The sequence below is a fragment of the Coturnix japonica genome, chromosome 12, assembly GCF_001577835.2.
Source record: "Coturnix japonica isolate 7356 chromosome 12, Coturnix japonica 2.1, whole genome shotgun sequence".
NCBI lineage: Eukaryota > Metazoa > Chordata > Aves > Galliformes > Phasianidae > Coturnix > Coturnix japonica.
In genome coordinates, this window is record NC_029527.1 from 16,289,494 (window position 1) to 16,312,064 (window position 22,571).

The following is a 22,571-nucleotide window of genomic DNA, read 5'->3' on the forward strand; positions in this document are numbered from 1 at the left end:
TGACTGTGATTTCACTCCTAAACCTACAATTTCTCCAAAGAGTGGCTATAGGTAGTCACTCTTTCCTTATAACAAGTCACCCATCTCCATTGATCCAAATCTTCTGTGTCTGTGACGGAGTCCTGTCACTGCAAGAAGGTTAACAACACTGGGAATAACATGCTGGTGGTAAGAAGGTAGATGTTGATTGCTCTTGGTAAACAATAGGTTTTAACTTGGCACGTGGGCATGGTGTCATCCCCAAGGCTGAGGCAGGGACAGTTGAATGCTGCTTGTAGCAGGACGTGGGGGCTCAAGCAGCAGCTGTCTGTCCTGCAGCTCCTGCTGCACTCACTGGTGGCCACTGCGGTACCTGTGAGTGTCATGTTGTATTGTTTAGAAAACATTTCTTAAGCTTAGGAGGGGGAATTCCATGTGAGTGGTGCTATTTCTGTCCTGGTGTGTGCACAGACAGGAGCCCTGTACTGTGGGATGGAACAGTGTATTGGGAAGGATGGAGGCAAAGTGTTCCCTCGCCACACAGACCACAGGATGCTTGTAGCGGTGCAGTGTTCTGTGGAGGAGCATGAGCTCAGTGTTTCTGATAAAATAATTAATCTAACTTCTGTCCATTTTCTGCATTCTTTATTCCTTAATGCAGCCATCCTGCTTTGCTTTCAAGCTAGTGGTGCAGCTCAGAAGGCTGATTAAATGGCAAGGAAGACTTCTAAATGAAAGGATCCATATCTAGCTACACTCGTTATCAGTTCCAAGAAATTAAATCTACCATAAATGATTTACTCTGAAGCAAATCAAATAGGCATTGGAAAGACGAAGGGCAGAGTGACCGTGAGATCACATCTTGGTGGAAGGAAACAGCGATCAAAAAAGAGACAGATAAAACCCGTCCCACAGATAGCATCCTTACCCAGAGTCTGGGCAGTTACCCTTATGCTTGCCTTGAATATCCTGTAAGTTGTTCCGTGGTGAAGGATGCAATGTTTGTCTCCAGGAATCGGAAATCTTTTACGGCTGGCTGTTCCATAAGGTGCTCTAACACTTAGGTTTTGTCTGTACAGACTGTTGTTCCCCTCTGCAGATTTATGTATTCATTATTCTTTCAAGGATGTGAATATAAAAACCCCTAGAAATTCACCTTTGCTCTTACTGAAGACAGACATAAACAAGCCGGTCAGAGCAGCAGCATTCCTGCACGAGCTGTGGTTAAAATTAATGCAGAGGCAGCCTGTGTGTGACATGCAGTGACTTCCCATCTTCTTCTTTACCTATTCCCCCAAAATCTGTGTGTGTATACATTGCTGTGTGTCTCTCTTTCTCTCTGCTTATACTTACATAGTGCACTTGGTTGCTGCTCATCCGTGTTTCTTAAACCTACCCTGTTCTTAGTGCAGTTGCTCAGGCTTTGTGCCTTGCATATGGAGGTGGGTACGAGGAGGGTTTGGTCCCTTTGTTAGGGATGCAGTGTTGTCACCAATTTGGAGGGCATGTGGAGCCTTTAAGAGAGATCTGCAATGTCAGGATGTGCAGGAATACTCACAACATGTTGCACACCCGCTGCCCTTGTGCATGTGCGGACCCCTGGTTGGTTCAGCCTGCTGCTGGGCAGGCTTATTAGGGTACATGATGCCCTTATGCTCACAGTGATAATTAAATCCATTCTAAAAAGCTAATTTCCAAAGCCTCTATTTGATTATTTTTAAAATTCCATGCTGTATGTTGTCCAGATCATCCTTGGGTTTGTACCAATGCAGCAATGATAGCATTTGGTTTGGTACGTGGCACTGGGGAAAGCTGGATGTTGGATCTGTAGCTCTGGTGCAGATGAAATTCAGAGCTTTGGCCAAGTTTTCAGTGGAATATTCCAAAGGCAGCTGAGGTCAGAAGTCAATGAAATTTTTCGCTGCACTATTTCAGCTTCCCCAAGGGTAAAGTCAGAGTGATGCAGGTTTACTTCGCATTTAGGCTTCCAAATGTTCTCTCTTAACAGCCTCGAGGTCCTCCTGGAAGCTGCGGTAGAGCAGTAAAGCTGTGGCTGTTACTGGGACTTAAGCACCAGATGCAATCACCTACAGCAGCCCATGCAAAATCACAGCTTTCTAACATGCACTGATCCTCCTCCTGCCTTTCTCTCAGGAGCTTCCCATATGTCTGTTTATCTTGCATTTTATTTTAAGTTTTAGTTGGCCTTAATTCACACATTTATAAGAAGTATGTAATTTTTACTTTAAGTTCATTTTTCAAGCCAAAATGATATGAATATGGAACTTTGTCATACCTCGGTGCATGCTGATGGAGTTTTGATTTGCTGTGGCTGATCTTGAGTGTTAAATTGGCCTGAAGGAAGACCCAAGGCAGGAAATTTCAGTACTTTTAACGGGGAAGAAAATAGGAGATCTGTTCTGAAAACTTTCCATATTCTTCGACTTATCCAGTGAGGTGAAGCTGTGAAGTCTCCAATGCACAGATTGCCGTGATGTGTGTGTTCCGAACTAAAAGCAGTCGGATTGCCTGGGCTGTCCAATGCAGGAATTCACATTCATTCCATTTAAATTCCCATTTTCAGGTGTTCATTCATATACAGGTGACGGAGGATTTTCATTGGTTGCTTGGTTAGGTGGGTTTTTAAAGTTCCATTTCTCAAGCCCAAGAAAATAAAACCCAAGCAGGCATTTTCCTGTAAAAAGAGCTTTCGGACTGCCTGGATAGGCTGCTTTGTGAAAAGGCTGCCAAGTGCAGGCCTCGCTTCTCTCCTTGCATGGGTGAGCCCCAAGACAGGCTTCTTCCCACCTCCTTGATTTTCTAGTGGCTTTCTTTCATGTATTTTATGAAGAGTCGGATTTACTGCTGGGGGAAAGAGTGAAGGATGGGGCTTTGTTGTGCACTTTATGAAATCAGAGCTGGTACGTTTTGATTTCATACTGTATTTTGCGCGTGGTTACTGATTAACGTGTGCAGATAACTTCCAATTTAAATTGGAAAAATAACTAAAATAAAATGTTGAAAGCAGAGGGTCCTAAAACTTCAGCATCAAGCACGTCTGAAAATCAGTAAATGCTTCGTGGAGTCAAATGGGCAATAAAAATAACAGCACAGGGAGATGTAGGGATTGGTCCTGGGAGACACTGAACTCATTAACCTAAACTCATAAAGTATTTAAGCACCAAATAGTGCTATTAACTCTGGTGGACCTGCTAACCAGGTTAACATTTCTGCCCTCCTGGGCCTTATCATTAACATCGCTCTCTACAAAGCGATGCCTGTACCTGGGGATGGATCAATCAGTGCTCTGCTCTCCACGAACATTTGGTATGTTAGGGGTGAGGTAGTCTGAATTTTGTACCAGCAGTTACAATGCAAAGTACAGCGCAGCTCTTTTTGCAACAAAGAATGTTCCTTCACTTGTGGACTTTCTTATTGTATACGTATATTTATATACGTACAGCTTTGTGGCTTTGTATAATCTTTCTCTGACTGGTGTTAATTGAATTAGTTATGCTGATAGAGTACTGAAAAGATTTGCCTGTGGGAATTTCTCTTCAGTTTTGAGTCAACATTTGATTCATGGGATTTTGTTTTCATTACTGACTTCTTTATTAAAGTAAACAAGATTACTGACAGCGAATACCCTGTAAGCCTTACAAGGAAGGACAGAACATGCCAAAGTGAGGAGGCTGAGATGAACACAGATGGATTAAAGTTTCTGCATTGTAATAGGTGCAAACATTACTTTAGCAAATGTGTCCTTTTTGGATTGCTTGTTTCCTACTGGGTTCATCTCTTGGCTCTGCCGTTCCCCAGCAGCAGTGAGAGCCAGTGGTCAGCTCCAGCTCTGCCATGGGTCAGGCTTCTCTGCCTCTACCACAGTGAGGGTCAGGGCCTTTGTGGGCTGTTGCAAAACTGAATATAAGCCTAACATTGATTGTGTTAGCTCCTTGGTGATTTATTTTTCAAGACTCATTGTCCTGTTACATGTTACTTCTCCAGCTTTTAGTTGCTTGGCTTTGGTTTTTCTTGTTATTTTGCGTAAAGCCTCCTTAATGTCTATAAACACGTATGGTTTTGAACTTACAGAATGTTGCCCACCGAGTCATGAGCTGAATATCAATAACTTGGAGTGCTGGAAGCCAGGACTCAGCTCCAGGCTTGTCTCAGGCCTCGTTTGCTAACCCAGGGCTCTGCTTACAGAGCCATTCTAATCTTTCTTCTGGAGCCTGGGGAGCAAAAGGGATTAGCTCAGCCTGAGCCTGGGGACACCCCAGGGTGGGGGTGACCTCCCTGCGGTGTGTGCAATGGAGATGTGCAGGAATAGCAGTGCAAAGTGCAGCTGTGAAAATGACTGCTTTGCAGATCTCATGCTCTGAGCGTTACCAGCTGAATTCTTCGTGTTCCTTTTGTACAGGATGTCTTTTAAATCATATATTTATCAAGTAAGTTAACCGGAGTTGGTTTATTACTGAAGTTGATTGGAAGCGTGGATGTGAAAGCAATTGCTTTGTGCTTTGCAAACGGCGGACAGGTGAGTTAAATTTTAGGGAAAGCAGGAATGAGGCAGCAAGAAGAGAGAACAACAGGTCTGTCATCTTGAAGGATTAATTTGTGGCACTTAGAAAGCAGCTCAGTAATAGGAAAAAAAAAAAGCTTGGGATTATTTTGATGCCTCTTTCTTCATATCTTACTGTTTGCTTCTTGCTATGAACTGTGATCAACATGGACAGGGGCTGAAGGAGAGCTTCTGTCTCCTCCTTCCCTTAGGTCAGAGATGGCCGTCCCTACGCTGAAGCTCTCCAGTGTCACATTAGTGTAGAACAGGAAGATTTGTGACCCAGTGCAAAATTATAAATCTATTTAATTGCTGTATACTCCTGGGGGAAAAAAAAAGAAAAAAAAAAAGAAAAAGAAAATGGATCTGTGAATTTGGCTTACAAATTGGATAAACTTGGAACATCTGTTCGGATTCGATGTTTATAGCTACTGAGCAGCGTGATAACCCAGCAAACCACGTACATTTACATCGATGTTCCACAGAAACAGTGAAAAGCTGTGGTGCTTTCTGTACCAGGCGTATTATTATGTAGGTCAACTAGGATCTGGATCTGTTATTGCAAGTGACATTGCTGGAGAAAAATCAATGGAAAATAAAAGGAGCCTTGAATAAGAATATCATAGGTACCGACGCTGTGTTTAATCCAGAAACAATTCCCTCTGCACCAGCACTGTACTTTCCTTACCTCACCTACTAAATAATGGCAGTAAAAATACCAACTGCTGTTCACCTGAAACAAATAGATGTTTTAAAGTAGTGTAAAAATAGGTAACTGCTATAATGCCAGTAACTTACAGGAAATTTGCTGTGATTTTTCTTAGATTATCTCTCATTTTGCCTGAGTAGTTGGGCCTTTGGAAAACGACCTGCCTTTTCTGAAACCAATTGGGAAATGGGGATGTGGCCGAGCTCTGAGAGGTCCTGGTACCCCATCTCCGTGGGGTGGGGGGGGGATACGCAATTAGAGCAGACTGGGGAGGACAATGAAGGGGTCCTTGGGTTTCATCTGGAAAAGATGCACTAGCTGCTTTGCCATATAAGATATGCTAACATCTGACAAAATGGGTGATTTGAAGATAAAAAATATCTAAGAACATGATTGAAACATTAAAGAAATTGTCCAAAATTGTTCAATTTTTCAGCATATCTTCTTGTGAGTCTGGGGAGTGCTTGAATGCTCTGCTGCCAATGGGTTTCGTCTGCATAATCTGTTCCTGAAACTGGAAAAAATGGGCTGTATTGTCCTGTCCTTTGTATAGATCTGGGCATTTGTGGAATCTCAGGTCCTGGTGACTGCATAAATCAGATATTTGGGGTGGATTTAGAGACAGGAATAACGCTGCTCCCAGAACTGGTAGGAGTACCAGAAAGTGTTTAATGCAGGGTAAGTTTTAACCATACTAGAAGACAAAACACTTGGAATTCATTTCTGTCTGTTAGCAGGAGGGTCATCATTTCACTTTGGCTCACATTCCAGCTGACAGGCAGGTGCCCAAAGGCATTCTGTAGGATATAGAAGGTATGGTCAGTGCCATTGATTTCTTTAACCCTTCCACCTTTGAAGAACCCAAATTAAACGCGACTCAACACTAATAATTCACCAAGCTACCTTGGAGCCAGAAGCTACAGCTGTTGGGACTTTAAACATTAATTTATCCTTTTGTTTAAAAAAAAGTTTTATGAGTTTGTCCAAGGAAGCTGTGTTTTGTCAGAAGAAAGAATGGGGAAAATGTTTTGAACCGAAGGCAAAACCAAAGCGCTGTCAGTACTAATTGTTGTTCCTTCCATTTCCCATTGGTGTAGCAGTCGTAGTTGCTGGGATTCTGAACGCCAAGCTCTCATTTTGTGCTGCTGGCTTTACTTTTGCCACAGCAGCTTACTGCAGTTGTTTCTTCTAAGTACTTTCAGGTAGTACATCCAGTTGAGTTACAGCGAAGAGAACAAAGATTGATGGCAGGCTGGTTTAATGTAGCTCTTAGCAACAATTTGCAGAGATTAGGAGGTTGTTTTGTTGGACATCTATCACTGGAAGCTTGGGGACTGCTTTCTGAAGTCATTTTGAATTGGCAAGTAACAGATAGCTTTCTTTGATAGCTCTTTTATGTGCAGGTACAGCTAAATGGAAATCAAGCACAAAGAGGAATGGCTCTGTTTATCATTATTTTTGAATTTCTTTAGCACTGGGTTTCACGCATCGCCGCTTTCCAGCCAACGTTCAGCTGCATTAAACAAAGGCACGGGTGGAAGCAGCAACCCACGTGGGCCTCTTCACGGTCGCTTCAACTGTCCATAACATCAGAAAGGTGATCAGAAAGCAGCACATCGATGCACTTTGCAGCAGCATTGCGTTGTATCTGGCTTCTGCCTAAGTAGCAGGAGAATTATGTCTCCTGGCTTCTGCCTAAGTATGAGGGCATTACTCTTCTGAAAGGTAGCTGTCGTGCGCCGAGGGCTGCGAGCTGCTGGGAGGCTTACAGGGATAGTATGAAAGGCAGCAAATGAACCAGGAGTTACTAATGAGATATAACCTGTCTCAGTAAGTATTGATTTGTACGTGTTTTTGTCTAGCCAACTTCAGGGCAATGCTATGGCCTCTAACAAGTCTTGTTTGCAATTTCTTTTGCTCCTGAGCATTGGTGATCTCTCTTATTTTGTGCTCCTATCTAATTTAGATAGAAATATTGAATGAGTCTGAGCTTGGGGAAAAAAAAGGCATCAAACAATCTGTTGTTTTTCAGCAGTTATTACATCATCTGCTTTTGGATTCTGGGGATATTAGCAAATATCAAACCCACTCAGAAGGTAGAACTGATGAAGAAAAATTAAGCATGCATAGAAGCTGTGATCCATTTGCTTACTGAAGTTACAAATAGCATAAATTTCTGCAGTGCTGGGTGTTGTTTACTGGTTACCGGCAGTTGCCAGTAATTACAGCTGATCTTCAGGAAAATAAATGTTTTCTTGTTTTGTTCTTTCCAGTTCTGCATTTCTCCATGTTTGTTTTCTTCTTACATCTTTTCTTTTGCACCGTGCCAACAAAGCCACTACACTACATTTAATCAATCCAGCTCTGCCACAGATGGAGCAGGAGATGCTGCACAGCACTGAACAGCAATGCCCTGGCTGCCCATCAGCGTTTCTTATCCCATCTCCTCAGAAACACTTATTAGAAAACAATATTGTATAGTGGGCATGGGGAAACGTATGTTTTCCATTGGTTTAAATTGTATATGTGCTTTAGGTTATGTTCCATGAGAGAGGTGAGGCAAACCACAGCTATTTCCGCATCTCGTCCTTAGATGTTCAATACCCTCATGCAGCTCTTTGCTCTGCGTTAGGTGTTAGTGATGTCTTCAGCTGTTGCAGGGAAACGCAGAACATTGAACTCGCTGTTTTGATAGGTAAAAAGTGTTTCCATTTCTCTTTCAACCCTTGGTGACATGCAACGTTAAACATAAATCCCATCATTCAAATGAATATTCTTGTGTTGCAGCTCTTGTAAGGCTGCAGTACGCTGTGTTTGTCTATAAATTTCTGTGTCATCTGGAGCAGTGTTGAGGAGACCACAAATGCACAGAGTGGGGAAGGAGGAAAAGGGTGTGGGGCTGCTGCCATGAGCACAGCCTGGTGCTTGGGATGACTTCAGCCTTCCCCAGGGTCCACCGGAGTTTGGCTGTGGCTTCACTGTAAGGAGATGGGCTGTACTCAGGGGCAGGAGCAGCAGCAGCCATCCCACAGCAGTGCAATGGGAGACCTCTGCCTGCAGGCAGCCCCTCACCCTGCACGGCTCTGAGGTCTCTGGCCCTGGGCACTTGTCCATACTTCGCATAAAAATGTAATTGTGGAGGTGAAGAGCTCTCATGTGTCAGACGTGGAGTGGTGGATTCATGAAGATAAAAGGGAAAACATGGCGCTACTCCAAAAGCCATCTTCTAGAAGGCAGTTATCTTGGAGAGGCTGTGATGAGGGGGTTGTTGGCTCTCCCGTTCTCTGCATGAGTACTTCCTGTGAAATGGGGCTGGTTCTATTCAGAGAGCAACTCTATTACTGGGAAGTGATTACTGCCTATTTAACATATTCATTTTTTAATGCAGAAGGTGTTAACATCTTCAGGAAAAACAAGACCCTGTGGTGATGGCACAGGGCAGATCCGTGCTGCTGCACTGAGCGAGCCTGGCTGAGCAGCACCTGTCTGACGTGGTGTGGTTTAAATTACATCTGTGTCTCATGGTTACCTTCTCAGGTCCATCTCATCCTCCCTTCTAGTTCCAATTACTCTTTTTAATTCATTTCTTTCCAAGCTTTTTGAGCTTTTTTCTTTCTAGTAAGCAAGCAGAGGAGAAAAACATGGAACCAAAACTGGTGTGAAAAGAAGGAAGATGTGTTCAAACAATTTTGCTCTACGGTCGATCATGTTTTTCTGCAACTTCCTTTTATCCATCCCTCACTTTTGTACTGACCTTTTAGCAGATTGTTTGGATAAAAGCTTTGCCTGGTGGCTTTATCGTGTCATCCGGATACGCTGCCATGATAAGGCTGCTCTCCCTTGAGGAGGTCTGAGGTTACTGGTGGAAGATGCTGTGCTGATTGTGGGGAGGCGGCAGCAGGGAATGGAGAGGAGGGGTCCATGAGGCCCAGCATCTCCCTAATGAGACAGCGGGAGAGAAAAAAGGTTCAGCTGCCAGTGATAATTTCCCTGATAACAATAATCCTATGAGTAACGTTCCTGGAGGACAAAGAGGAAATCAGCTCTTTACATGGCTTACATCTGAATGTGAGGTTTCTTGGGAGAATTAATTTTACAAATCATCTTTTCTGGATGCATTGCCTGACAGACGGGCTCAAACTTGTATGAAGCATCATTTTATGTATTGGTCCAAAGAAGCGCCTTTGCCTCTGATTCATTGTGAATCCCTTACGTTGGGGCTGGATGCAACAGTTCCATGTTCCTCAAAGGAAATGCCTTCCTTTGGAAACAGAAGCCCACCCACTGCTCTGATTTATGTGCTTTAATTACAAGGAAAAACAAGCACCCTCCTGCAACAGTGAAACATTGCATCTGAAGGAGAAGGCCTGCAGCTGAGCTGGGGAGGTGCTGGCTGTACTTGCTGCCATGCCACAGTCAGTAGCAATAGCTTTATTAGTTGTGAGCAAACAGGAATGCGGTTTTGTCTCCTCTAAGTGTTTTCCAGTAGTGTCAGGTAAGGGAGTTTGTGCAGTTTGTTGTATTGAAACACCATCATGAGCTGCGGGATTTTTCTAATGAACTAAAATGGACTTATTGAGGACGTGTGATAAACGAGATTTGATGAGGCTTTAATACAGGGTTTTTTATCAGGAGATATATTAGGAAATGTGAGGCTGAGCGTTATCATCATATCGTTTTCACCATACCCCATTTTTAGTGACTCGGGGTGAATCACTCAAGCTGTCGTTTTAAGAATTCAATTTATTTATTTAAGAGGAAGGAAACTTTTGGAGCACATTCAGTTGAACTTCTAGCTGATGACAAAGCAGAATGGAACACGAAGCAGAGGGTCGAGCTCCCACGTCCCTCCCTTGTCCCAGCACTGCTGTTGCACTGCATCAGATCCATGAGAGCATCGTGCAGTTACACTGTGCTGGGGAGATAACGATGTGCTGGTGCCGAGCTGCAATTCTGATGTTTGTTTTTCTTCTGCTATTCTCAGTGGTATCCGTGTGCTTTTTCAAGAATGAAAGCTTATTTAACAATATTTTGTACTGTGCCCCCAGCTATTTCACAAGAGTTGTCTTAAAAGAAAGCCCTTATACTTATTTAAAACCTGTGGGAACGTTCATAATATGGTTGAAATGTGGGGGGAAGAAAAAAAGAAAGCAGTTATTTTTCTACACCATCCTCTGCTATAGAGGCACAGTGCCTTGAAGCCAAGGTTACATTAGTATTCTCCAGACCCAGGCAGAGGACACGAACATCTTTGAACCCTGTGTTTCTGTATAGAGCCAAACAGCACAACGTGTTTCTCAACTACTGCATAAAATTGAAATAATGAAAATAAAATGAAACAGCCCTTGGAAATAAGAGTCTATGGGGAGGGAGAGGCGTGGATGTCAATGGGCTCAACAAGGCGTCAATTAAACCTCTGCTGGGTGATTTCCCAGGGGCTGCTGAGGAGAGAAGCCGTGCTGGGTGGGTGAGTCTGATGTGGGCAGTGGTACTGAGGGTTGGAGGTACATCTGAGGATCGTTGCCATTTTGTTCTCATTCCTATAGCCTGTGCCACTGGAAAACACAGGAGGGTACCTCCTTTGAACCTCCTGGATGTGTGCTTTAGCCTCGTTTCTCTCCAGGTTGGATTTAAAATCACGTATGCACGCTGTAATCACCTGACCTCAAAGTTCTCCATTTGCAGCAGTGGTTTCTTCATTAATATTTGAAGCATGTGATTTTTGCTTGTTATCAGCGATATCCCGAGAGACAGCGAGAAAGGCTGTGTAGGAGGGCATTTTAAAAGCTTATCTTTAAAACCAGGGTGTTTTGTGATTTAAAAATTAAATATGGATTAACAAATGGAGAACTGACACTGTCTGGGGAATCAAAATGGAATGTGGAGGGAAAAAGAGCATGACTCAACAAATTGCTTTATCGCAATAAACCGGAGCTATTGGTGCAGATATGCTGCTCGGGTAGAGTGGAGTGGTTAAAACATCTGACAGTCAGATATTACTCAAGTAACTAGACAGGAAAGTTAATAAAAAATAAAAACAAAGCTCATTTCTTCCAAACAACAACTCTGTTGGAACTGAATGGATTAAATGAGACCGCTTGATATTGCACATATATGTTCTTTTTATCCCTTTTCTGTGCAGAGAACATTGCATGGCGCTGATGAAGGCGCAGTGCTGTGCTGTGGGTGCCAAAACCTTGTGCTTCACCCAGATGTGCTTCAGCCCCATCACTTGGTTGAGTGTTGCTCCATTAGAGAGAAGCAATGCTCTGGCACCAGTCTGGTGCAGGCAGAGGAGCTCCTGCCACATGGGGAGGGTCGCAGCACGTAGGCAGTGCCCAGATGGATCTTAAAGAAGCAAATGATGCTGTGACACGCTATACAAGTAATAGACCTAACAATCTCAAGTTGAGAGTATTAGTGTCCCTTACTGGTTGTTATGGGTTAAAGGTGTAGAATCCAGTGGCAACTGCCATCTGGCCTTTGTGGAAAGTGTCAGATATCGAGTGGTTCCAGTGAAATAGCTTCCATGACTGCAAAGAAACCAACCTCGATCCCTTTGTGGGTGAGTTACAGCCTGGGAGAGGGAGCAGCCCCTGCTCAGGGCAGGTAGACGTGCTTCTGAGGTCTGTGTGAGAGTTGAGTGGTGCAGTTACATCCCAAAGCACGGGGGTTTAAAAAGCAAGCAAAATTCGTCTTCATACTAATCAATTACACATGTACGTTTTAAGCTCTCAAGCTGGGCTTTTTATCTCTTAAATTCCTGCGAGATAAAATACATGGCAATTGAAACAGAGGGCCGCTCAGCACTGTGTAGCTGTAGGTGCGTATTTGCGAGGTGTAGTTGGAAGAGTGTGAAATTTGATCTGCAAATAATGTAAGAAAATTTAATTAAATTTAGACTAATGTGATGAGTACCTCAGCACTAAGGAAAGGGACATATTCAGCATATGAATGTTTTCTTAGCCATTCTTTGTCTGGTCTCTGGTTTCTTGAATTCCAGTCTTTCTAGCACTCCCTTCTCATATGAAGTTTCTAGAGGAGGTCTAGGGATCAAGCTTTCTTGCTACGTAAGTATTGCTTAAAAATTTATCTGTTGGTTTGGGAGTGTGACCTCATTTCTTGCTTCCTGAAGTAACAAAGAGTAGAGGATAAAAAATATTTTGATTCTCTGAAGTTACTGCTGTAAAGTAAGTTTCCTTGCTATTATTCTGTTACTGGTTAGCACAGTAACATCGTGCAGCATGTCCTACACTGATGCAGTGCTGGATGGCAGCCCACTGAACCAGGGCTGCAGCAGACAGACCTCAGGCAGAGTTGACACTCCATCCTTCTCCTGCTCGCACTGTGAAAGTACCTGTCAATGTCTATGGATTCACATCAGCGCAAAGGCAGCCTATGTCAGAGAGCAAAGGTTCTTGAGTTCTTGTTGTTTCGGATGCCCATTGCACTGGCTCCTTTTTGTCTGGGATGTTCAGTGTGTCAGTGCAGTGTAAACTTCTTGGGGTCTTTAAAACTTAGAGGATGTGGTGGGTATTCTGCACTGTGCATTCAATTAAGGAAAGCACAAGTGGTTTTCTTTCACTATTTAACAATGTAAGTCCTAGCACTGAGCTTTGGACTTTTTATTGTATGCAGCAAAAGCAGAAAACAAATCAGTTTTTCCTTTGTTCTTCCTTCCGTGGAGGAAAGGAAGGGTTTCCTAAAACCTGGTCAGTCAAAAATACAGGCATACTATAGCCACTGTGGCCACTGTTGAAAGGAAAATGAAGGCTTTAAAGATTCATAATGTTTTTGGATGCAGTGGGAGCAGTATGGGCTTTTGCTGCAGGAATGATTTCAGCAGCAACCACTTCTCTTTCAGTTATACACGATAAGTAGTCTGAATATTGACAAGTATGTCACACACCTCTTGAATTCGGTGTCCAGTGAAGAGAATCACATCCTTAATGGGTTGTTCATCAAAAAACCTCTAGAGAAAACAGTCAGTGAAGAGCTTTGTGCTATAAGAACTCATGTATAACCATATTCAGTTCATTCCTGTTGGAGCTGAATGCAGATAGCCATGTACTGGAGGCTGGTGCTCAGGTCAAGCACATCTTTTGCTGATGAAGGGTTGGTGATCCTAAACCTGCATTTGTGCTTGGCCACACAGATTGCAGGTGAATGGAAATGCTGAAAGGCACCCGCTAAGCAAAGACCAGGCCTTGGGCCTGCTGCAAACATTGCTGGGATCACTCAGTGTTGTGGCAGCTTTCATCTGAGAGCTGATGAGGTCTGATGTTCAGAAGCCAGGCTTGGCAGTGGTTCCAAGCCTGTGAAGCAGAGCCTTGCTGCCGAGACAGACAGTGATCCTGGTGCTGTATCCTGCATATCCATCACACAGCAGCAGCACTGCCTTCTCCTCACTGGTGTCCATAGGAACTCTGCCAGGCTGGAGCAGGTGGGCTACAGCTCAGTGCCCTGTGCTCTGCTCTTGAAGGCTGATGAAGAAAGAAGGGCTGAGTGCCCTGTCTTGGCCCTTTGTGCAGACGCTTTTGGCATCTGAGAGCTCCAACCCAGCGTGGTACAAAGCCAGGGGGCTCCTGCCTCATGCTGAGGCCACCTCATGGGGTCTCCACAGCACCTGGCCCACTTGTACTGTAGCTGTGATATGCAGTGTTCACCCGATATAGAATCATGGAAGGGCTTGGGTTGGAAGGGACCTCAAGGATCATCAGGTTCCAACCCCACTGCCTCATGCAGTGCTGCCAGCTGCTAAACATGAGATAAGGCGCTGCTGGGCTGAAACCTGGACTGCCTCCCAAGAGCTCGCTCCTTACTTCTGTGCCTTTTACAAACGTTTTGTTGCAAAGCTTTGTTAAAATGAACTGATTATCTGTGGGCAGTATATAAGGAGGTGTTTTTTGCAGTGCTGAGACAGTGTTTTTATTGAACTATATTGCATTTTTAGTATTCATTTGAGAGCGTGTTATTAAAGCACAGTATTGTACATTAAGAACATTACTCCAGTGTCCAGGAGATGAGGCTTATGAGAAAGCAAAGAAGAGACCAAAGACTCTTTAGTGTTTTGTTTCTATTTTTTATATCCCTCATCCAAAGGATGGAAAACTGTTCTGTTCAAATAATTCTTTTACTGAATGCATTTTTCAAGACCCAGAAATCAGTGGTCAATCTGCACATCTACAGCAATGCCTTTGTCTCACTGCAGTGAGACCGAGGGCTCAGGAACCCGGGTAGGACCTAACAGAGAAGTGTCTGTTGGTGTTTCAGTCATCACAACTGTCGTCTGCCCATCCCATCTCCAGAGATGATTTGCATTTGAGACTTTGGAATGATGTGCTTATGTGTGCTTTTAAGAGATGTGTGAGTCAGAGCTTGATTCAGCTTTCACCAAAGCGCTGTGAGATATGGACATGCACGGGGTAATGACAGTTTGCTAATGGTGTGTCATGAAATTGTCTGTCTGTAAAATTAGACCACGTGTAGTTTGATTCCTTTGTAATCTCTGTAGGGAAGGGGCCTGCAGTGCTGCAGAGCTGAGGGCTGGGGCTGTGGGAGCAGCGTTGCTTATGGTTTCAATTAAACTTGGGAAGCAGCGTGCAGGATAACACGTGCTGATTAGAGAACAGCTCCCTGGATGAGGACTTAGGATGGCTGCTGAAGCATCCAGAGAAGAGACCTTCATCCTGCTTGAAGTGTATAGGAGTAATGAGTAGCTTTGAGACAGGAGAAACTGGAGGTTGAACAAAATGATGTGGAAGCTGCTGTCTTTTCCTCCGATCCTCTTTATCTCCCAGTCTGATGTCCTGCTGCCTTTTGTTTTCCTAACCAAACAGTTGATCTTTGCAGAGCTCTGGTCCCACATCTTGCTTTTTGAGTTCCTATTGTTTGGATTTCGTGTTCCTTATATCCCATGGAGTTTTTGCAAGCCTGACACTTGGTTCATGACAGATATTTCTTATGTTGTGAATGCTGGTCTCTTCTTTGGTGGAAAAATTAGAAAACAGGCTTCCTTCCAAAAGAATACTTAAAAGGTTTCTAATCCTCCCTCCCTTCCCACCCAGATTTGTCATTTTGTCATTGCTATACTCTGGATTTCTCATTCTTTGAAGAACTGACAAGTCTTTACTTGCTCTTACAGATATATAGCAACCAAGAAAATGCCATTAGCTGAGAGAAGGCTAAAATACTGTGCTACCTCTCCAAGAAAAAAAATGAATTAGGAACATGGGAACACTCCAAATTGTACTTAGAAAAGCTTCATCATTAGAGATCATTTTGTGCTTGCAATTTATAATGATTCACTATCCAGAGGTGGCATCATTATTTCTAGGGGGGAAATATCCTGCAAGAACAGCACAGCACTGAGCAGTCTCCTAAATTACAGAGTGGAGCTCCAAGAGGCAGTTCAGACAAATAAAACCGTGTCATAGAGCACAGGATTCTTTAGTGAATGTGAAGGTTGCAGGAAATTGCTTTTTGCAAGGGAGCCAAGCCAGCCTGGGCAGGCATTGTTTGTGAGCAGTGTTGCATTCAGGAACTGGGGGAGGCAAACAAGGCTCTGGGGATGAGAGGTGGGTGAGCTGGTCCAGCCTCACTGTGCCCAGCAGGGGATGGGTCTGTGCCCCAGCTCTGTGCTGGCTCAGGGTCTTGGCAATGTTACCTATGATTGAGCCTGAATACATCTCAATCTTAATGCCAGTTTAGAGGAAAACAAAATATCTCATCGGTGTGTTTTTTAGTTGATGCACTGGAACGAGCTCTTTGTAAACTTTGTAAGCAACCCTGAGGTTGCTGCCTGCTTCCTAATGGTTGCCCCCTACCATGGTTCTGCCTCCCACTGCTGGGTGTGTTCACAACCAGTTTGGAACCAGGGGGAGCTCCCTGGAGCCCAAAGTTTCCTCCCACAGCATGGAAGTGCTCTCAGGAGTTAAGATGCTCTCCAGAGGTCCCTTCCCACCCCCGTGGTTCTGTGATGCTGGAGATGGCTGCATTGCTTTGTTCTCAGTGCAAAGTTCAGTTTAGGGCACCAAATTTGGCAGTTCGGAGGGTTTATGAACCAGCTGCAAGGCTAAGATCCTTAGCAGGTGTTCTGTGTTGAGCACAGCTCTAATTTGTATCATTGCTTGGCTGTGCCTGGTGCTTTTAAACATGGTATTTTGGGTGCTTTGTTTCTGTCTCTTTCCATAGCCAGAGATTTCACCGCCTACAGTTGTTCCTAAAGAAACTGTGTTTTCTGAAGTGTTCTGACACTATTTCTGAGAACTTTGCCTTTTCTATATTTATGCACAACACAGCGGAGTTGGTCTTAAGTCTGACTAAAGCAGAGTCTTAAAGGCAGAGGGAGGGACACATTATTTTTGCCTTCTCCCTGTATGAGATTACACAAATCGTTTTGCATTGCAGTGATCATCTTATTGATCAACAGATGCACCCAAGGCTTCTTTACAGACCTTTAATTACATTCATTGCAACATAATTCTGGTGTCTGAATTTGGAGCCTCACTTTTCTGTTGGATAATAGGCATTTCTTTCTGGAAATTGGCATGCGGTAAAAGTCTACTCATAAACAATGTTATTTAGTTGGGAGTTTGGTTCTTCTGAGTCCAAGCCTGGGGTTTCATCTGGAAGTTCTTCAGAATGGCTCAAATGTACTTTTGGTCATACAAAGTTTAGGACACTGATAAATATGGAGTCCCTTCCCTGCAAACACCTCATTTGAGTCTGGTTCAGATGCTTTGGAGCATTGTGGTGTGGGCAAACATGCTCATGAGCATGGATGGCTGCTGTACCATCTGCATCTTCTGCATTTCCTGCCTAGCAATCAGAGCATTCCTGAATCCTTGAAAATGATTATTTTTACCACTTATAACTTAATGCAGTGCCCAAAGACAGTCCTGATTTTTGTATACTGCTGGGGTTTGTCTGCCGTAGCAAAGGACAATTTTGAGATGATAAAACATACAAAGGAATGCCATGAAATAGAGAGCTATGCTATGACACAACAGAATTGAGCATTAATGAATGAGGTACTTCAGTTTTTAGTCTTCTGTGTCAGTTTGCCTTCTGTTATTTGATCATGATGTGATCTAACATGAAAAGATGAGATGACAAACCACCAAACTTGAAGCTTTAAAATGATTCTGTCGAATCTTCCCATGCGGGAGGTTTCCAAGTGAAGGCTGTTGTGTATCCACAAGGTTGGTTTCCATTGGATGAGTTGGTGCAGTTCTGTGTTTTAATGTAATTTTATTACTGGGGCACACTTTGTTTTTGCAATTGAATTATGATCCTGTGGGGACTTAATTTTAATCCCCTCCTATCTGCACATCAGTGCAGCTGTAGACTTGTTTACTGGCACACGGGGGGACACCATAACTCTTGGTACCCGCATTGTTCTCCATTCCTATTAAAGGAACAAATCTTAATACAGAGCCTTGTTAGAACTTTAATTTCAGACATTGGGACCCAACTGCCATTTCTGCCTCTCCCCATACGTTGGGATTTTTGGCTTAAAGAACAGACAGGTCAATGCTCAGAGTTCAGCCGTGTAGTCAGGATTCATTTTTCTAGCTTTGTTTATTGTGAGTTTCCATGTTTGGAAACAGCTCTGGAAATTTTCGAGGTTTAGCTGCTGCAGTTCTTCCTATTTCCTGCAGGAGGCTGATAACGCAGGGATGGGTAATAACCTTTATCATTCCAGTTCCTCTAAGACCCAATTCTGCTTCGTAGGAGCTGTCCTTAATTGAGGTATATAGGTCTCTGGCAGCTGCTCATACTGAAGTTACACATCAATTGAACTGAGAATTCCTTTTAATAATTAGAAACGGCCACTCTAACTTTCTGAAGCAATGTTTTCAATGTCGCTGAAAGTGTGTTCCCCAAAAAGGGAGGCTCTGCAGAGAAATCACCTGAAAAAGTGTTAGATTGTCTCCTGTGCTACCTGGTAATCCAATTAAGGAGTGATAAGAAAAATAGCTCTTGGAAAATTTCAGGGAAGCAGAATAATGTACTTAGTGTTGTACCAGAATCAAAATACCACATAATCACAGGTATCCATGGATACTGGAGCAACACTTTGATTACCAGATACATCCATTACCCTTAAATACCAGAGCTGGGTGTTTAATGCCCTGAACAATTTGATGCATGACTGCATGAACTTGCACAGAGAACTCTCTGGAGGTTTTCCTTTCGCAGGCACAGCACATCACCCATCAGTGGGTGAACCAAGGCAGCCCTGGTATTTTTTACAGCTCCTTCTCCTGAGCCCCTCTGTGCTTCACAGCTATCGCACAACGGGTCATTTTCAGCCTATTTTTGTTAACCTGCCTATCCTGTTCTACTCCTGAGACCCGAACTTGCGATCACCATCTCAGCTCTTTTCTTCACTTCAGGACTTTGTTTCTGTTTCTAATGGAAGAGGCTCAGGGGAGACCTTATTGCTCTCTATAACTTCCTGAGGGGAGGTTGTAGCGAGCTGGGGGTTGGCCTCTTCTCATGTGTCATTAGTGATAGGACTAGAGGGGATGGTTTCAAGCTGCACCAGGGGAGATTCAGGCTGGACATTAGGAAATATTACTTCTCAGAAAGGGTGGCCCGGCAGTGGAATGGACTGCCCAGGGAGGTGGTGGAGTCACTCCCCCTGGAGGCGTTCAAGGAATGATTGGATATTGTGTTGAGGGATGTGGTTTAGTGGGAGCTATTGGTAACAGTTGAATGGTTGGACTGGATGGTCGTTTAGGTCTTTTCCAACTTCGGTGATTCTGTGATTCTATAATCTACAAAAATGACAGAAAACTTCAGGTTCTGGTCCAGCACCTCCCTGAGTTTGGGGATGTTTTGGGAGGACGGCTCCCTTCTTTCCTTTCATGCTCATTGAACGCTGGTGGTTGAGGTGAGATGAAGTGCTGGGCCTTCAGCAGCCCAGCAGAAGGGGCCCGACTGTGCTGTGTTTGGTTTGTTGGCAAAAACAAAAAGAACAAGAAATCAGGAGGCACTGTTAATTTTGGTAGAAACGTTCACATTTCTGTTTACTCAGTGCTGCCAGTGGCTTGCAGCAAGGGGAATTTGAATGCTTGGAACAGTTTGAAACCATTGGGTCAGTTTGCCAATGTGGCACAAACCTCTGGGAAAACTAGAAGCTAGGAAACAAAATAATTTTCAAGTAATTATTGGAGGAAATGGTCGGCCTTGTTGTCTCCTCCTTTCTGTGGATTACTCTGCATTTCTTGTGGCTTACTTACTGGACAAAGGCACATCTGGAGGGGCTGAACCTGCTGGGTCTGTTCCTGGAGCTCCATTCCCAGATTCACGCTATAAGGAAACATTTGCTGGCAGCAAGGAAGGATGGAAGAGATGCCAATGTTGGACTTCTATACATAGCCCAGAGGAGGAGAGACATCGTTCCAAGAGCAGAGTGGTAGAGAGCTGGCTGCCACAATCACTGCTGTGACTGCTCTTTGTGTGCTTTTTTCCTCTGAATTCCTCAAACTCCATCTTTCAAGGAATTAAAGATGCTTCCACTTTCCTCTTGCACTCCCCACCTGCAGTGCCGGGGCTGATCACACACTTGGGACGAGCTTGTACTTGGGTGTCAGAGCTGCCCAGTGTAGGCTTGAGCAAAGCAAAGCAAATAAAGACAGTAATACATCTTGACCCATTCGGTGACATGGAGCATGTATTAGTCAGTCTGTAATAGTGTCACTTTCCTGGAAGGGATGCTGGCAATTTAAAATCAGGATATCCATCAACGTGGATGGATACAATGCCTTGTATCACCTGGGCCTTGTTCCTGTGGCAGGCAGCGGGGAAACCAGGAGTCGACTTTCCCTGGGTAGCATAAACTCTGTGGCATAAAAAAGGACCCAAAACTCTGTGGCATAAAAAAGGACCCACTTTCCACACTTTGTCCACCTTTGTTCCACATGCACAAGGAATACACAGTTTCAAGTTGTACCTTGTGCTGGAGGCTTTTTTTCCTCACTATTGACAGTCTGGCCACAGCTGTCCCTGTCCAGAGATGCTCAGTTCAGCTGTAATCATTATTGACCATAATCAGATTCTTGGCTTCTCTATCCAGGCAGCAGAGATTGCATGACCCACACAAGAGGTGTAATTATTGTCAGGAGGGGCTGCTGAGCCGGCAGCCTTGCTGACTGTTTCAGCCTTTCATTTCCTGCACCTACATCATGTAGGTGTCAATTACTTAATATCAGATACTAGATTTATAATAGCCTTATAACCAGAACGTATCACCAGGATATAGGTTTTGTTTTTTATTTTAGCCCTCCAATGCAAAAATTCTATAACGAAGGTATAGAACGCTGCTCCTCCCTGTTGCAGTTCTGTTGTGGTTCCTGCTTTCTGCCCCATTGCTGCTGCCTTGTGTGTGCAGTGCTGTACCTGGGCAAAAGCAACTGCAACTTGTTTTCCTGTGTGGGCACTCCCCTCTTGCATCCTGTCCTATAGAACACCCTCTCTATTTCTTCATTTGACTGTTCTTTCAAATTTGCAATTTAAAGCATGCCAGTAAATAGCTCCTTTATCCTGCTGGCTTTTAATTAATTCATCCCTACTTCAGATTCTTACTGTGCACCTCTAAAACTATTAATTAACACACTGTGCAGAATACTGAGAAAGTTGTTATCTAAGATGCCAGAAAAGATGAAAGAGTTTATTGCTGAGAAACAAAATAATAAAGGCAAAAGTGTGACTTCATCTGCCATTCAAGCACAGTGTTGGGGGGGGATGTGAGTTTTCTTTTTTAATTGTTTTTTTTCGCAAACGAGCATAATAACTAACATGCGAAATGTGTTAAAACTGAGCGTCCCTTTGGCATGGATGTATTTACTGCTGTTATTGATCGATCCTCGTTTTTTCAGTACTACCTGTGTGTGTTTATGAGATGTCCAGCTCACAGACGTGCTTTATCTCAAGGCAGCTCCATCCCGTTTGGTGATGGATGTTTCAATGAGTACGGATTTTCACTACCAATCTTCTCCTTGCCAACGTTTCAACTCCTTTGTTGTTCCTGTTTCAAATAATCTGCTTCAGTGGAAGCATTTTCTCTCAATATCTTTCAACTCAAAAAATCAAAAAGGATCCCCATTCTTCACCAAGATAAAGTCCAATGCCTTGTCAACATCATTTGCATTGCAGCCTGTTGTGTTTTTTTTCACTTAATCAGTCTAAGCTTTTCCGTGTCTTGTGCTGGTTTTTGTTGTTTTCACACCCAGTGTCTGGTTTATTTATTTATTACTCCACGATGGTATTTGCACTCACCTGCTCAATGCACAGCCCTGCTCTGGCGTGCATCCTGTCTGTGTGGGTCTATGAATGAAGCTGTGTCCCACCTCAACAGCAACAAACTGTAGTTACACCTTGAGATGCCTCCCTACTGACTGAGCCCTTCTTTCTTCCACAGGTGGGCTCTGCATTGCTCAGTCCCTGAAAATCCCACAGGATCGCAAAGACAAGACCATCGACTTCGATAAAATCATCAAGCAGCTCTTAGAAACTCCCAATGCCAGAGCCATTGTTATTTTTGCCAACGATGAGGACATAAAGTAAGGATGGCTGAGGGGACTAATTCATTTGTGCTTGGTAGCCATGCAGAAAGGAGAAAGCAAGTAAGAATACAGATAACAAAGAGGGAATGCCTGTTGGTAGGAGCTGTGTGGGGTTGTGGGGTTTACCATTTGCAGGGTCACACTGGGCTCCTGCTGCTGCCTGGCTCTTTTGGTGCCTTGGATCATGCATTGCTCTGTGGGGAGAAGGGAGCGATGGACTGCAGGGGGTGAATGACAGAATGGATTGGGTTGGAAGGGACCTCAAGGATCATGAAGCTCCAACCCCCTGCCACAGGCAAGGCTGCCAACCTCCACATATAATACTAGACAAGGATGCTCAGGGCCCCATCCAACCTGGCCGGCATGACAGTCTGAAGTTTTTCCTGTCATACTCATTCGTTTGATGGCAGACCTGACCTTACCTCTCAGAGGCATTAAGGAAGTGTTCCTCTCTCCAAACTCATGCTACAACGTGTAATTCCTTAATTCAGAGTGTATTTTATGACAGATGATGGTTACTAGTGATAAAATGGCTTGGATACTCATATCATTCAGGTACCACTTGCCATTAAAGTTATGTGCAGAATATTTTAAAAGCTTGTCTTATTTCTAACGTAAGAACTTTAAATTAACCTGACATTTTGATGGCAATGGGAGGTGCTGAGAGGCTCCGTTCTGCAAAGTGAGACACAAGAAGTTGGGATACAGCTTCAGTGAAGTCGGTAGGATTTCATTCTTAGGATACATT

General features: G+C 43.8%; 1 protein-coding gene across 6 annotated transcripts in view; it reads left to right on the top strand.

Annotated features, from left to right (window-relative positions):
- GRM7 (glutamate metabotropic receptor 7) overlaps nt 1-22,571 on the top strand; it is a 211,397-nt gene that overhangs the window by 84,781 nt on the left and 104,045 nt on the right. For all 6 annotated transcript variants that reach the window (XM_032447244.1, XM_032447245.1, XM_032447246.1 and 3 more), the window contains exon 3: nt 21,679-21,820. In XM_032447244.1, coding sequence (XP_032303135.1) covers nt 21,679-21,820 — 142 coding nt within the window. The remainder of the gene's footprint in view (nt 1-21,678; nt 21,821-22,571) is intronic.